At 46.4% G+C, this 17,199-nt stretch overlaps 1 protein-coding gene across 9 annotated transcripts in view; it reads left to right on the forward strand.

Moving 5' to 3' along the window:
* The window catches only part of YEATS2 (YEATS domain containing 2), a 1,675,245-nt gene that overhangs the window by 335,688 nt on the left and 1,322,358 nt on the right, over positions 1 to 17,199 (forward strand). For all 9 annotated transcript variants that reach the window (XM_033957686.1, XM_033957691.1, XM_033957693.1 and 6 more), the window contains one exon: positions 15,057 to 15,290. In XM_033957686.1, the coding sequence (XP_033813577.1) occupies positions 15,057 to 15,290 (234 nt within the window). The remainder of the gene's footprint in view (positions 1 to 15,056; positions 15,291 to 17,199) is intronic.

A 17,199-nucleotide genomic window follows, 5' to 3' on the forward strand; every position in this document is an offset into this window, starting at 1 on the left:
CATTTTGCAGAGGTAATACATGGCAACTCGATCGTTTAAATGTTATGGTCGCTGGAGGCCAGTGTGTCGCCTACTGATACTTCTGAGACCCTGTCTCCTTTGGTGAGTACCAGATCCAGTATTGCCTGGTTTCTAGTGGGCTCCAGTACCATTTGTTTTAGTCGTGCGCCCTTTATGGAGGTTAATATTTTTCTGCTGCCACAGGTAGTAGCAGAGAGTGTGTTCCAATCTGCATCGGGCATGTTGAAGTCCCCTAGCAGAACTGTGTCCCCACGCAAAGTGATGTTTTCTATATCTTTGATCAGTTCTATGTCTTCGTGCTGATTTCTCCACTTCCACGATTCTTTCCCTACCCCCACCCCCAAGCCATCAACGCGATTTCTCCCTGCTGCTTCCCCGAGCCAGGCCTGGCACGTACAAGCACCGAGCCCACATGACTTCACTTCCGACGTCAATTCTAACGTCGGGGAAGAAGTTCCAGGCCAGCCAGGCAGCGATTGTCTGGCCCAGAACTTCCTCTCCGACGTCAGGCCTGGCTTGGGGAAGCAACAGGGGGAAAAAGATTGCAAAGGCAACGTGATCGACTCACGTTGCCTTTGCGATCTACTGGTTGATCACGATCGAACATTTGAGTACCCCTGTACTAAGGCAAATAATCTTTTTGAACATAAAGGAGAAAGTTTTATCTGTATACATTTAGTATTCATTAGAGTATACTTTTCCTATCTTCTTATTTAAGCTTGAGTACCCTGTCAACCACAGTTAATTAGCTTTGCATTCATCTTTGGCATTAACTTAACATTCAGTTTTTCCATTTTTCTGCTATCTTCTCAAAATCTACTTTTCCATGTCTTACCTTCCCTTCCTATCTCTCTCCTTCTTTCCCTATTTCCATGGTTGGACATCTCTCTCCTTCCCCCCAGTGTAACATTTCTCTTTCCCTTCCTCCTTTCTGCCCCCCTGCAGTCCCTCTTCCTTCCTTCCTACTTTCTGGCCCCCCTCCCAGTCCAACATTTCTCCCTGCTTCCCACCAGTCCAACATTTGTTTCTCTCTTCCTCCTGCGTGCATCTCCTCTGGTCCTCCTTCCCTCAACCAAACATCTCTCGCTCTCTCCCTCCATGAGTCCAACTTTTCACTCTCTGCCCTCTCCCCCTTCCCCAGTGTAACATTTCTCGTTCTCTACTTTGTCCTCCCCATCCATCTTGCCCTTTCTATGAGTCTAACACTTTCTGCCTCCTGCACGCTTTCTCTCTTTATCCATGCTTCTTCCCTCAGTGGCATCCCTCCTTCCCACCCCATGCACCATTTCACCCTCCCCTCCAGTGTATTGCACCTTTCGTTCCTTTTCTGCCAGGCCCAGCAGCATCTCTTCTCCCTTCCTTTTACCTCCCCCCTGTCCAGCAGTACCCTTTCTCCCTTCCTCCCCTCCCCAGCAATACCTCTATTTTGCGCCCCTGGTGTGTTCGCGATCTCGCACACTGGGCAGGAAGAGAGGCGCTGGCATCAGCTGACTTGAAACTTCCTGTTGCTGTTGCGTATGCCAGAATTCTAGCATTCGCGTATCTGCCAGGACTCCTGCCTTCGTCTTGTCTCCACACCCCCTGACCAGCAGGCTAGAGAAAGGTAATAAGTCCCGGCAGATATGCGAAGGCAGGAGTCCCAGCATATGCAATAGCAGCAGAAAGTTTCAAGTCAGCTGATGCTGGTGCCAGAGCCTCTCTTCCTGCCCAGTGTGTGAGATCTGCATGCTGCAAAATGGAACCTGGGGAACCATATGTGGCCCATAGACTGCGAGTTTGAGTGCACTGGTCTAGTTCCATCTTTATTTTCCTTGTAGTAATTTTCCTTGTTGTTTCAGTCTATATTCCACTCCACCTCTATTTATTGTGTACTAACAATACTCTGTACTGTATAATTTTCTTGTTATTTTGCACAAGATGTATTGTGCTTGCGGTAGATACTTTTGTTGGCATTGTTTTTTTTTTCATTATTTGACTGATAAGATTGTCATGCTAGCTATTCAACAGGCAAAGGAGATACAGGGTATTCCTTACACAAGTCTCCGCTTATGCAGATGACATATTGCTTCATTTGAGGAATCCTGAAACAACCATTCCACATTTGCTGGATTTGATAGAGAAATTTGGGAAATTTTCAGGATACAAAATAAATTAGAGTAAATCAAAAATTCTTCCACTAAATGTACATTGTACAAAAGGATTATTTGATTCATTTCCCTTTCTTTGGAAGGAAGAGGGAATAAAATATTTAGGCATTTGGATAAAAAATATACTGGATGAGACAATGAAAGTGAATGAGAAATTTTTATTGTAAAAGGTCACAGAAATGTGTGAGCAACGGAACCCATTACATCTATCTTGATGGGGGAGAGCTCAAACTATTAAAATGATGATTTTACCTGTGGTTTGTTACCAGATGGGTATGTTAATAGTGTTTTTTTCCGGGGTCCTTTTATAAAAAATTGAATAGTATTCTTACAAAATTTATTTGGCTGGGTAAAATTGCAAGAATTGCTCTAGTATCTTTACAAAAGCCAATCACAGAGGGTGGAGTAAATTTTCCTAATTTTTATAGGTATCACCAATCCTATATTATGCATCAAGGTATGTATTGAATCCTCCCAGAGCTCATGGAAAAGTTCCCAGATTGGTTAACGATGGAAGGGCAACTCATGTTTCCTCTGAGATTAAGCCATGTTCTCAGTATCAAAATGCCTAGGTTATATAAAGAAAATAGAATATTAGTTGATACATGGAAAACCTTATGATACGTTAATAACTTAACACCTATTTCAATACTTAAATCAACGTATCAGACCCTATGGCTAAACTCCAAGATTCAAATTGGCGGATTTAAGGTCATCTGGAACTATTGGATGAAGGCAGGTATACACATAGTAACATAGTAGATGACGGCAGATAAAGACCCGAATGGTCCATCCAGTCTGCCCAACCTGATTCAGTTTAAATTTTTTTTTTTTTTTTAAATTTTTTCTTCTTAGCTATTTCTGGGCAAGAATCCAAAGCTTTACCCGGTACTGTGCTTGGGTTCCAACTGCCGAAATCTCTGTTAAGACTTACTCCAGCCCATCTACACACTCCCAGCCATTGAAGCCCTCCCCTGCCCATCCTCCACCAAACGGCCATACACAGACACAGACCGTGCAAGTCTGCCCAGTAACTGGCCTAGTTCAATATTTAATATTATTTTCTGATTCTAAATCTTCTGTGTTCATCCCACGCTTCTTTGAACTCAGTCACAGTTTTATTCTCCACCACCTCTCTCGGGAGCGCATTCCAGGCATCCACTACCCTCTCCGTAAAGTAGAATTTCCTAACATTGCCCCTGAATCTACCACCCCTCAACCTCAAATTATGTCCTCTGGTTTTACCATTTTCCTTTCTCTGGAAAAGATTTTGTTCTACGTTAATACCCTTCAAGTATTTGAACGTCTGAATCATATCTCCCCTGTCTCTCCTTTCCTCTAGGGTATACATATTCAGGGCTTCCAGTCTCTCCTCATACGTCTTCTGGCACAAGCCTCCTATCATTTTCGTCGCCCTCCTCTGGACCGCCTCAAGTCTTCTTACGTCTTTCACCAGATACGGTCTCCAAAACTGAACACAATACTCCAAGTGGGGCCTCACCAATGACCCTGTACAGGGGCGTCAATACCTTCTTCCTTCTACTGACTACGCCTCTCTTTATACAGCCCAGCATCCTTCTTGCAGCAGCCACTGCCTTGTCACACTGTTTTTTTGCCTTTAGATCTTCGGACACTATCACGAGGTCCCTCTCCCCATCCGTGCATATCAGCTTCTCTCCTCCCAGCATTTACGGTTCCTTCCTATTATTAATCCCCAAATGCATTACTCTGCATTTCTTTGCATTGAATTTTAGTTGCCAAGCATTAGACCATTCCTCTAACTTTTGCAGATCCTTTTTCATATTTTCCACTCCCTCTTCGGTGTCTACTCTGTTACAAATCTTGGTATCATCTGCAAAAAGGCACACTTTTCCTTCTAACCCTTCAGCAGTGTCACTCACAAACATATTGAACAGGATTGGCCCCAGCACCGAACCCTGAGGGACTCCACTAGTCACCTTCCCTTCCTTCGAGCGACTTCCATTAACCACCACCCTCTGGCGTCTGTCCGACAGCCAGTTTCTGACCCAGTTCACTACTTTGGGTCCTAACTTCAGCCCTTCAAGTTTGTTCAACAGCCTCCTATGAGGAACTGTATCAAAGGCTTTGCTGAAATCCAAGTAAATTACTTATCCCAGGACAAGCAGGCAGGTATTCTCACTAGTGGGTGATGTCATCAGACAGAGCCCCGGTACGGACGTCTCACAAGCACGTGTTGCTTGTAGAAACTTAAAGTTTCTAGATGCCCGCACCGCGCATGCGCCGGTGCCTTCCCGCCCGGAGATCCGGGCGTGTCTCCTCAGTTCTTTCTTTTCCGCGGAGCTGAGAAGTTCAACTTCATCATGCGCTAGCTGAATTCAGTTAAATTTGCCTTCCTTGTCCGCGTTTTCGCTTTCTTTTAATTACAGTTAACAGTACTTTTCTTTTTCAGTAAAAAAAAAAGAAGATTATTTCCTCCGGCGGGTCGAACGGGCCGGCCACGTGGCTCAGGCCCACTGGCTTCGACCTCGCGGCGGAGATTTTCCGGCCTATGTCCCGGCCAATCACCGGGTTTAAAAAGTGCAGCAAGTGCCAACGCGCGATTTCACTCACGGACCCTCACTGGCGCTGTTTGCAGTGTTTGGGCCCTGACCACATCCCGAAATCGTGCAGGCCTTGCTCTACCCTTACGGCACGCTCATTCAAGCGGCGTTGCCTATTGTGGGAATCGATGTTCAAGATGGACGCAGCTAAGGATCCCTCAGCCTCCACTTCATCCGATACCTCCCCGGTTCGGGCGAAACCGGTATCGACCCCTCCTGCATCGAGTGTGGTGAAACCGGCATCGTTCATCCCGACACCATCCACGAGCTCGACGTCGGTGCCTGCCCCGGTCTCCTCGGTTCAGGTACCTCTTCCTTCCACAGTGCCACCAGTGGTCATCAAAGTGCCGAAAGCTACTAAGCAGAAGCACTCGGCCTCGAAGGAGCGCGATGTCCGTGCAGGAGGACCCCCTTTCGGTGCGGATCCCTCCTTATCGGCTTCGCTACGGTCCGTGCTGGAAGCTCAATTCGTTGAGCTCATGCAGACCATCGGACCCGGGCTCATCGCTGCCATACAGGGTGACCTCCCGGTACCGGTCCAAAGGGGCGGTCCGCCCCCTCCCCCTCCTCCCCGTTCGACCTCGAAAACCGACGAGGACGAACGGGGGAGGGCGGCGATGCCCACGCGGCAAGCCTCGCTTACCGATATGCCGCCATTAGAACCCATTACGCCTCCGCGCCAACATGGGACCAGACCTCCGATCGATACTCAAAGCCCTGGGCATAGTCAGGAAGAGTTCTTCCGTACTCCTTACCAGACTTGGGTAGCATCGCAAGAACCCGCATCGCAACCCCAGTTGCGATCCACCGCTTCCAGCCCTATCCACCACTTGGGGGCCTCGGGAGACCATGCGATGCACAGACGATCCCGATCCCCGTCCCGCCACCGAGACGGGCACCGATCGAGACACTCATCCTGGCACTCTTCACGCCATTCGGAGGTGTCACCGCAGAAAAAACTGCAACGTAGGGGATACTCCTCATCAGAGGTGTCCCCTCCGGGGGGCCCGGAGTACGAGGAGACACCGGTGCCCGATTCTCCTTGCCACTCCCCGATGTCCATGGACCTGGAGGCCTCCTCCTCCTCCAGCCCGTCCCACAGGCCGACGCTGGCGGATCAATTGTCCTTCTCATCATTCCTCCGACAAATGGCGGATGATCTGGATGTGACCCTTGACACGGGCTCCCGATACTCCAAAGAGTATCTTGATACCATGCATTTACCTAACCCTCCAACGGAGTCGCTTCGGCTCCCCCTGCATAAATTGCTGGACCAGACCTTCATGCAGTGTTTCGAAACACCGTACTCCATACCGGCGATCCCCAGCAAACTCGATGCTCGATACCGCATCGTGCACCATAAAGGGTTTGAGGGCCCTCAACTCTCCCACCAATCCCTACTGGTCGAGTCCTCTCTTAAACGCTCTCATCCCTCCCAGGTCTACGCCTCTGTACCGCCGGGCCGAGAGGGGAGAACGATGGACAAATTTGGTAGAAAATTCTATCAAAACTCCATGATGGCGTCACGGGTGCTGAACTACAATTTCTTTTTCTCTTCCTATCTGGAGTTCTTCTTGCCGGTGCTCCGCAAGTTCACTCCGTTCATAGACAACCAAGCTCGATTCGAGTTCGAGGAAGTGGTAGCCTCCCTCTCCCAATTACGCCTCCAGCTGATGCAATCCTCCTTCGATGCATTCGAACTCTCGGCACGTGCTGCCGCAAGCGCGGTAGCCATGCGTCGCCTGGCATGGCTCCGTACAATCGATATGGATCCCAACCTCCAGGACAGACTCGCCAACGTACCATGTGCTGGAGCTGACCTGTTCGATGAGTCTATCGAAACTGTTACCAAGAAGCTGTCGGATCATGAAAAATCTTTTCAATCCATCCTGCGGCCCAAACCCAAACCTCAACAGTCTCGACCTTCCAGGCCACCCCTGATTTACCAGCGGCGTTACATGCCCAGACAAACGCCTGCTGCGAGACAACCTGCGAAGAGACAACCTCCCCAGAAGTCTCAGCAAAAACCTCAGCCACCGGCTGCACCTAAGGCTCCCCAGCCCTTTTGACTCCCCCCCCGGGAGCATAACCGACACTGTTCTGCACTCAGCCTCCCCCATAGGGGGCCGCCTCCATCTTTTTTACCATCGATGGGAGGCCATAACCACGGACCTATGGGTCCTTACCATCATAAGAGAAGGATACTCTCTTCAATTCCATCGGGTCCCCCCGGACCATCCTCCAAGAGAGTATCCTTCAAGCTCGACGCAGACCGCCCTTCTTCTTCAGGAAGTCCACACCTTACTTCAGCTTCGGGCTGTCGAGCCGGTCCCGTCAGACCAATTGAACCGAGGGTTTTACTCCCGGTACTTCCTCGTCCCGAAGAAAACGGGCGACCTGCGACCCATTTTAGACCTTCGGGCCCTCAACAAGTTTCTGGTCAAAGAGAAGTTTCGCATGTTGACTTTGGCTTCTCTATACCCCCTCCTCGAGCAGAACGACTGGTTATGCTCCCTGGATCTCAAGGAGGCCTACACTCACATCCCCATTCACCCGGCCTCCCGGAAGTTCCTCAGATTTCGGGTGGGAAATCTGCACCTACAGTATCGAGTGCTACCATTCGGCCTATCTTCGTCCCCCAGAGTCTTCACAAAGTGCCTGGTGGTAGTGGCCGCAGCACTCCGGGACAGGGGTCTACAGGTTTTCCCATACCTCGACGACTGGCTCATCAAGGCCCCGTCAGCCCCAGAGGTCACTTCGGCGGCCTTGGCTACAACCTACTTCCTCCAAAATTTGGGCTTCGAGATCAACTTTTCCAAGTCTCATCTACAACCCACCCAGTCCCTCCCCTTCATCGGAGCGGTCCTGGACACCACCCGACTCCGAGCATTCCTACCTCTGCAACGCATGGAGTCTCTTCTTCATCTCTGCCAGTCGGTGTCTACTCGCCAAACCCTACCGGCGAGACAACTGATGGTGCTCCTGGGCCATATGGCCTCCACAGTACATGTGACACCCTTTGCCAGACTCCACCTCAGGATCCCCCAGTGGACCCTGGCATCACAGTGGAATCAGACGTCCGATCCACTATCCAAACACATCTCAGTCACACCTGCTCTTCGGCAGTCTCTACTTTGGTGGATGACCTCTTCGAATCTATCCAGAGGTTTGCTGATGCACTCTCCCCCCCATCAGAAAGTTCTCACAACCGATTCGTCGAATTATGCATGGGGGGCCCACCTGGATGGTCTCCGCACCCAAGGATTCTGGAACAGTGCGGAAAGACTACACCAAATCAATCTACTGGAACTCAGAGCCATCTTCAATGCGCCCCAAGCTTTCCAACACCTACTTCACGACATGGTAATCCTCATTCGCACAGACAATCAGGCCGCCATGTATTATATCAACAAGCAAGGAGGCACGGGCTCGGCCCTCCTTTGCTCTAAGCCCCATTCTCACCACGGAGAATCGGCCCTTCACACTCTAGACTGTAAACGTGCCTTGGCTTTCTACCTGGATCGCACCAAGCCACACAGAACCACTCCTCAACTTTTTGTCTCCTTCGATCCTAACAAGTTGGGAAGACCCGTATCAAAGCGCACCATCTCTAATTGGATGGCGGCTTGTATCTCTTTCTGCTATGCCCAGGCTGGATTATCACTTCCTTGTAAGGTCACAGCCCATAAGGTCAGAGCAATGGCAGCCTCAGTAGCATTCCTCAGATCAACACCAATCGAGGAAATTTGTAAGGCTGCCACCTGGTCCTCGGTTCACACATTCACCTCACATTATTGTCTGGATACTCTCTCCAGACGGGATGGACAGTTTGGCCAAACAGTATTGAAAAATTTATTCTCTTAAGTCGCCAACTCCCCCTCCATCCCACTGAGGTTAGCTTGGAGGTCACCCACTAGTGAGAATACCTGCCTGCTTGTCCTGGGATAAAGCAATGTTGCTTACCGTAACAGTTGTTATCCAGGGACAGCAGGCAGCTATTCTCACGTCCCACCCACCTCCCCTGGGTTGGCTTCTCAGGCTAGCTACCTGAACTGAGGAGACACGCCCGGATCTCCGGGCGGGAAGGCACCGGCGCATGCGCGGTGCGGGCATCTAGAAACTTTAAGTTTCTACAAGCAACACGTGCTTGTGAGACGTCCGTACCGGGGCTCTGTCTGATGACATCACCCACTAGTGAGAATAGCTGCCTGCTGTCCCTGGATAACAACTGTTACGGTAAGTAACATTGCTATCTAGCATATGTCTTCGATCCAGCTTTCTGGTCACCCAATCAAAAAATTCAGTCAGGTTTGTTTGGCACGATTTACCTTTTGTAAAGCCTCGGATCCTGTAACCCATTAGATTCAAGGAAGTACACTATCCTTTCTTTCAGCAACACTTCCATTATTTTTCCAACAACTGAAGTGAGGCTCATCGGCCTGTAGTTCCCTGCTTCATCCCTGTGACCACTTTTATGAATAGGGACCACATCCGCTCTCCTCCAATCCCCAGGAATCACTCCCGTCTCCAGAGATTTTGTTGAACAAGTCTTTAATAGGACTCGCCAGAACCTCTCTGAGCTCCCTTAGTATCCTGGGATGGATCCCATCTGGTCCCATCGCTTTGTCCACCTTCAGTTTTTCAAGTTGCTCATAAACACCCTCCTCTGTGAACGGCGCAGAATCTACTCCGTTTTCTCGTGTAACTTTGCCAGACAATCTCGGTCCTTCTCCAGGATTTTCTTCTGTGAACACAGAACAGAAGTATTTGTTTAGCACATTTGCTTTCTCCTCATCTCTCTCCACATATTTGTTCCCAGCATCTTTTAGCCTAGCAATTCCATTTTTTATCTTCCTCCTTTCACTAATATATCAGAAAAAAATTTTATCTCCCTTTTTTACATTTTTAGCCATTTGTTCTTCCGCTTGTGCCTTCGCCAAACGTATCTCTCTCTTGGCTTCTTTCAGTTTCACCCTGTAGTCCTTTCTGCTCTCCTCTTCTTGGGTTTTTTTATATTTCATGAACGCCAACTCTTTCGCCTTTATTTTCTCAGCCACTAATTTGGAGAACCATATCGGCTTCCTTTTCCTCTTGTTTTTTTTTATTTTCTTCACATAAACGTCCGTAGCCATTTTTATCGCTCCTTTCAGCTTAGACCTCTGTCTTTCCACTTCTCTTATGTCCTCCCATCCTAACAGCTTTAGATGATGATATTTCTAATGGTAAGCTGCTTGACTTTTCACAGTTGCAACATAAATATGGTCTTAATAAATCACAAAATTATAAGTGGTTGCAATTGAAGCAGGCCATTCAGGTATGGTTCCCTGAATGGAAAAATCTTTGTGATCAGTATAGTTTGCCGTTCTTGTGTTTTCAGGTAGACTTTCTGGGACACCAGGCTGCTCAGTGGTACAAATTAATATCTGGCTTTATAAATAAAAAACCAAAAACTGATCTTCGGGACGTTTGGAGCATTGAGATTAAGCATCAAATTACTGCATCTCAATGGCCACAAATTTGGTCTTGGAGTATGAGATGTACAGTGTCTGCATCTATGAGACAAACCTGTTTTTTTTCTGTTACATAGAGCATTTTGGACCCCAGTTCGTTTATAGAAGTTAAATAGCTCTAAGTCAAATAGATGCTAGCACTATCATCTCGAAGCGGGGACATTAGATAATTTGTTATTCTATTGTCCACTGATTCTTGCTTTTTGGAAATCAATAAGGGGGTCAAATAAATTGTTTGTTAGAAAATCCAGTAGCATTATCATATGATACTGTACTGTTTGGCATGTCAATGAGGGCTAAAAGCCAAATATCATCATCTAATAATAGGCTTCTACTTATTATGACAGGGGTTGCCATACAACAGATTACGAGTAATTGGAAAAACTGGAAGAGACTTAATTACAGTTTCTGGTGGAACTCTTTATGTCACATTTATAAAATGGAAAGGACGATAGCCACACAGCAGGGGAGTTTTAGAAAATTTCAGATTTGGGACCCATTAACAAAATATTGTAATGATTGAATATTATTTTTCCCCTTAAAAATGTACATCCAGGATGGGGGGGAAGGGTTTTTGATTTGAATATTAAATAAGGTATATAGGTATGGGGTTTATGGTAGGTTTTCTTGAATTTAAAGAATGTTACTGATTAGGGGGAGGGGGGATATAATTCTGATATGGATTTTAACAGAATATTAAGTGTTGTATTTGAATTTAAAATGTTATAAATGCTGTTACACTTATTGTAAAGTTTTTAAAAATGAATAAAGAATTGGGAAAAAAAGAAAAAGATTGTCATGTTAAAAATTCTAAATAAAGAATTTAAAAAAAATTAAGAGGTTTATGGTAACTTGCCATGAAAAAAATGCTGTTGTGATCATTATCCCGTGATGAGAATTTTATTTTGTTGCTGTTCTTGTATGTTGATTGATGTGGATATAATTTTTGGAACCTGCCTAGAATTTTATGGTAGTGCAAGATACAAATTTCTTAAATAAGCATAGCAGTTCTGATTTTGCTGGATAGCTATCCTGGGTACCAACACTGAATTATCCAGAAGACTTTCTGAAACCATTGAAAACCGGGTTATTCAGTACTGGTACTTGGATACGGGCCAGAACTGAATATTTAGGTGTAACTTTCTGTGGTAGCCAGTACTAAAAAAAATAGCCTGTTGTAGGCAGAATATTGCCTACCATATTTTCGTACACTGTTTATAATCTGTTGGATTGGACATGTTTTTTTATTTGGCTTTCGTACCTGACAGAGCTAAATCTGGAGGAGGACACAGCCTAGGAAGCATTTGTTCAGTGGAGGATTGGTACCAAAATCTGTTCAGTTTCAGGACAGAGTCCAAGAAATGTTTTAATATCTATGATTTTAGTATGCTTTTTCATACTGTAAAACTTTTACCTCCCCTTTTACTAAACTGCAGTAGAGGTTTCTACCCTGGCCTGGAGCGCTAAATGCTCTGACGCTCATGGAATTCCTACAAAACTCTAGCCGAAGGTGTTCGCTGGGAACATGTCCCTTGGTCCAATCATTTTTTAGGTACCTTCTGTCTCCCCATTGTCATGTCTCACCTTGGGGTTCAACCCCACGCCACAAAATCTATTACCTTCCGTAAAAAAATTGCAAGCAAACAGTTCTGGACCCAATTTCTCAACCAGTTTTCCTTTTGTCCCAATCCTGATACCCCAGAAACCAACTGGCACAACTGGGTAAACCTCTCTGAGTCTACATACTGGTCTCTTGCCCCTCTATCTACTGAAACGGTCTCTTACTCCCCTAAGGCCCCGTGGTATCTTCCGTACCACAGAGAACTAAAGCAGAAATGCTGTGTACTAGAGCATAAATGGAAAAAAAATCAGTACTAAAAAAAGCAAGGAAGAATTTTTACGGTGACAAAATCACCAGATCCATTAACCAGAGCAGCACATTGTTTAACATCTGGCGCTCCTTAACCTCTACAAATGACTCTACAAACCTCTACAAATTTCTCCCCTCCTCTCTAGCAGCGGACGACCTAGCAAAATTCTTCAACGAAAAGGTTGCTACTATAAGAAGTTCTTTTCCATCAACAGTAACTTACAATTTTCTAGTGCCCAGCGACACTAACCCTATCCCAGCAGATAGATCCTGGATAGTCTTTGAGCATGTATCCGAAGCCCAGGTCTCTAAACTGTGCCACAAATTAAGATCCTGCAAATGTGCCCTGGACCCGTTCCATTCCTACCTTTACGAGAAAATTCCCGTGCAGGCTATTTCATCTCTCACCAGACTTATCAACTCAGCCTTACTATCTGGCCTATTTTCCGTACAAATGGGACACATTGCCCTGACCCCACTTCTGAAAAAAAGCTGATCTAGACCCATCCTCCCCTTCCAGCTGCCGTCCTATAGCAAATATTCCTCTCCTGACCAAAATGCTCGAGGCTATTATATCCACTCAGCTCTCAACTTACTTAGAGAGATTCTCCATTCTATTACCTTGCCAATATGGCTTTAGACCCAATTTCAGCACGGAATCCCTACTGGCCTCTTTAATCTCAAAGATCCAACAAATTCAATCTCATAATAAGTTTGCTATCCTACTACAATTTGATCTATCTGCGGCCTTTGATGTCTACCACGATATCTTAATTTACCAACTTTCTGAGATAGGCATTGATTCCACAGTCTTAGACTGGTTCTCGAAATTTTTATGATCCCGTTCTTACACTGTTAACCTGAATGGAACCATGTTTTCTCCTTGGAGTCCACTATGTGGTGTTCCCCAGGGATCACCTATGTCCCCTATTCTTTTCAACATTTATATGTCTTCTTTGAAATTCTTCCATCTATCTCCCTTTGAAACTCTATTTACATATGCAGATGACATCCTTGTCCTTCTCGAGATAGATTCGAACCTCACTAACCTCACCGAAAATATAACAGCTTGCATAACGAAACTCCAATCCTGGGCCTTCTCTGTACAAATGAAGCTGAAAGAGTCCTAAACAAAACTACTCTGGCTTGGCCCAAAATTAGATCTGTTACCCACGCTCATTCCACTACCTTCTGGTCCCACACTGCAGATCGAATTCTCAAGCAAAGTTTTGGGCATCATTATTGACGCTACACTTTCCTTTAATGATCACCTCAACTCTCTGGTAAAAAAAAAATGTTTTTTTAGTCTTCACATGTTGAGGAAAGTGAGATCCTGCTACTGCCAACATTTTGCTGTCTTTGTACAATCATAAGAACCTAAGAACATAATCAGTGCCTCCGCTGGGTCAGACCAGAGGTCCATCATGCCAAGCAGTCCGCACACACGGTGGCCCAACAGGTCCAGGACCTGAACTGTAATCCTCTATCTATACCCATCTATCCCTTTTTCCAGCAGGAAATTGTTCAATCCTTTCTTGAACCCCAGTACCGTATGCTTCCCTATTACGTCCTCTGGAAGCGCATTCCAGGTGTCCACCACACGTTGGGTGAAGAAGAACTTCCTAGTATTGGTTATGAATCTGTCCCCTTTCAGTTTTTCCGAATGCCCTCTTGTTCTTTTATTTTTCGAAAGTTTGAAGAATCTGTCCCTCTCCACTCTCTCTATGCCTTTCATGATCTTGTAAGTCTCTATCATATCCCCTCTAAGTCTCCTCTTCTCCAGGGAAAAGAGTCCCAGTTTTTCCAATCTCTCAGCGTATGAAAGTTTTCCATACCTTTTATCAGACGTGTCGCTCTCCTCTGAACCCTCTCGAGTAACGCCATATCTTTCTTAAGGTACGGTGACCAATATTGGACGCAGTACTCCAGATGCGGACGCACCATCGCCCGATACAATGGAAGGATAACTTCTTTCGTTCTGGTTGTAATACCCTTCTTGATTATGCCTAGCATTCTATTTGCCTTCTTAGCGGCCGCTGCGCACTGTGCCGTTGGCTTCATTGTCATGTCCACCATTACCCCAAGTCCCTTTCTTGGGTACTCTCCTTCAATAATATCCCTCCCATCGTATAGCTTCACCTCGGGTTTCTGCTTCCCACATGTAACACTTTACATTTCTCAACGTTGAACTTCATCTGCCATCTCTCTGCCCATTCACCTAGTTTGTTCAAGTCTCTTTGCAATTGTTCGCAGTCCTCTTTAGTCTGAGCTCCACTAAATAGTTTGGTGTCATCCGCAAATTTTATTATCTCACACTTCGTCCCTGTTTCTAGATCATTTATGAATATATTAAATAGAAGCGGCCCGAGCACCATATCTGCCCACAAACTCAAACTATCTTTTCCTTCGTTAAAAGGCATCATGTATGCAGGTAAATTAGGGAAATCCCTTTTCTTCAAATTCACTGAGATTTGGAATAACCTCCCTACTCCGCTGCTAAACCTAGACTCATTCCAATTATTCCAAAAGCATCTGAAAACCTGGCTTTTCTCCAAAATGTAAAGCTATCTATTTAAAATGTAAAGCTAGCTATCCTCTAATTTCTTATTATGTCCTTCCCTCATTTATTGAATTTACCTGTAAACCATGCCGAGCTCTATCTTTATGGAGATGATGCGGTATATAAATTTAAGGTTTAGTTTAATTCCTATGAGCATTTAGTGCTGCAGGCCACAGTAGAAACATCTAACGCACTTTAGTAAAAGAAGGCCTTAAATGCACTGTCTAGTTAAAAAACATTTTGGTTTTATACATTTTTAAATATTAAGCATAAGCTAAGCATTAAGCTGTATAAAATTATTTAAATGATTAAATTTGGCCTGATTTGGTATGTTTCAGTAACAAGTCTGTTTATACTTTTTGGTAGGGTTTGAAGTCATGTGATACTCTAGTTCTCAACCATCCTTCGATTAAGAAATTTTTGGAGTCACCATTTAGATGTTCATCGCCAACTTATCAGAGATCAGAGGCACCTTCTAACTATTCTGAAACAGATTCGTTATCTCAACATATTGACTTCATCACGGACAAAGACTCTTGCAGTCTGGATATGGATGAGAAAATGTCTAGCAGCATAGAATGGGACAGCAATACTAGACAGGTAAACAGAAGTAAAAATTGTGTTTTATAAAGGAACTGGGTAAAGTGAGCAGAATTTTGGCTCTACCCTGCTCAAAGGTGCACTGAAATGATGATAATTGTACAAATATTTCCCATAAAATATTTTTTATTCAAAGTTTACAGACAGTCCTGTTTCAAGGCATTCATTTGTACAATGGAGGAACAAGTCAGAGAGTGTAAATGCAACTTCCCTGACTTAACGCCCTCAAAATTCCATTCTGCTAGGTTCACTTAAATATACCTAATACATGACGACATTTTACTGCCTGCATATAATTGGTCATGAATACTTGATACCATATAAGGCTCTTGTATGCATATTGGGGGAGTGTCTGTCACCCTCACACAATAATTCTTAAAAGTTACATTTTAATACTAGCTTATCTAATAAAGAAAAGGTGCAGAAGAAACCAGGAAAAAGTATCCTATATAATAAAACGCTAGCCGCGCATGCGCACTTAGACCTGCATGATCTGTGATCCCTGATCTGTAATCCGTAGGTCTGTGGTCACAGTGCATATGCAGCGGCCAGATCGGGAAAGCACAGCACAGCCGGCGACTCCCCCCTCCCGCCCTCACTCACCGCCAAAACCACCACCTCCTCCATCTCGCCAGCTCACCCGCCTTTAAATGGATAGAAAAGCGCTGCACCGCGCTAACACTGGCTTTGCCGTCTTCTGTCCACTGCGGCCCGCCCTCTCTGACTACTTCCTGTTTCCGCTAGGGTTGGCTGCAGTGGATAGAAGATGCCGAAGCCAGCGGCTGTAGCCGCCGATCTCCATTCCTCCAGCGGGAGGGGGGATCTGGGAGGAGAGGGATCACGGCCGCTCAGTGCCCCCACTGAGGAGCCCAGCAACTTTCCGCTGCCCGGGACCCAAGTCATTTGCCACCCCCCCTTCCCTTCCCGCGGGCCCGACTTGCGATTTAAGCAGCGTGTGCAGCAGTCTTCACACGCTGCTTCAGGCTCTTCTACTGCCCTGATTTGCTCTGCCGCGTCTCTGATGATGTCATCAGGGATGTGCCAGAGTAAATCAGGGCAGTAGAAGGACCTGAAGCAGCGTGTGAAGACTGCTGCACACGCTGCTTGAATCGCCATGTGTAGTTGGGCCCGCGGGAAGGGAAGGGGGGCGGCAAAGGACTCGGGACCGCGTTTGTAGTCGCGACCGCGGGAAGGGAAAGGGGGGTAGAGGAAACGCTAATGCTGCTGCACAGAGAACTGGTGTGGGGGGAGGGAATGCTGCTTTGGACAGACAGACAGAGGGAGGAAGAGAGACAAAAAGAAAAGAAGAAAGACACAGGGGCAGGTGCACAGGGAACTGGTGTGGGGGAGGGAAATGGAGGGGGAGGGAATGCTGCTTCGGACAGACAGAGGGAGGAAGGGAGACAGAAAGAAAAGAAGAAAGACACAGGGGCAGGGAGATACACAGAAAGACAGACAAAGGGGGCCAGGGACAGAGACAGACAGAAAGACAGCGGGAGTCGCGTCAGGAGGAGTGCGGGATGCGGCAGAGGGAACTTTTCCAATGGGTGCAACTGGACGGCTGTCGGGAACCTCTGATCAGGGGCAGAGCAAGGTAAATGTATCATAGGGATAAGAAGGAGGAGGGGGGAGAAAAAGGAAGGGACGCCTACTGCTAGACAGGGGGAGAAGGAAAGAGGTGCTGATGGACAGGGGGGGTGAAGAAAAAGGAACGGAGGCCTAATGTTGGACAGGGGGAGAAGGAAAGAGGTGCTGCTGGACAGAGGGGAGGTAAAACAAAGGGAGAAGGGCTGCTGCTGCATAAGGAGAGCAGTGAAGGGGTGGTGGTGGACACAGGGGAGGTAAAAGGAAGGGAGAATGGACAGGGGGAGCAGGCAAGGGGTGGTGATGGACAGTCAAGGAAAAAGAA

The sequence above is a fragment of the Geotrypetes seraphini genome, chromosome 9, assembly GCF_902459505.1.
Source record: "Geotrypetes seraphini chromosome 9, aGeoSer1.1, whole genome shotgun sequence".
Classification (NCBI taxonomy): Eukaryota; Metazoa; Chordata; class Amphibia; order Gymnophiona; family Dermophiidae; genus Geotrypetes; species Geotrypetes seraphini.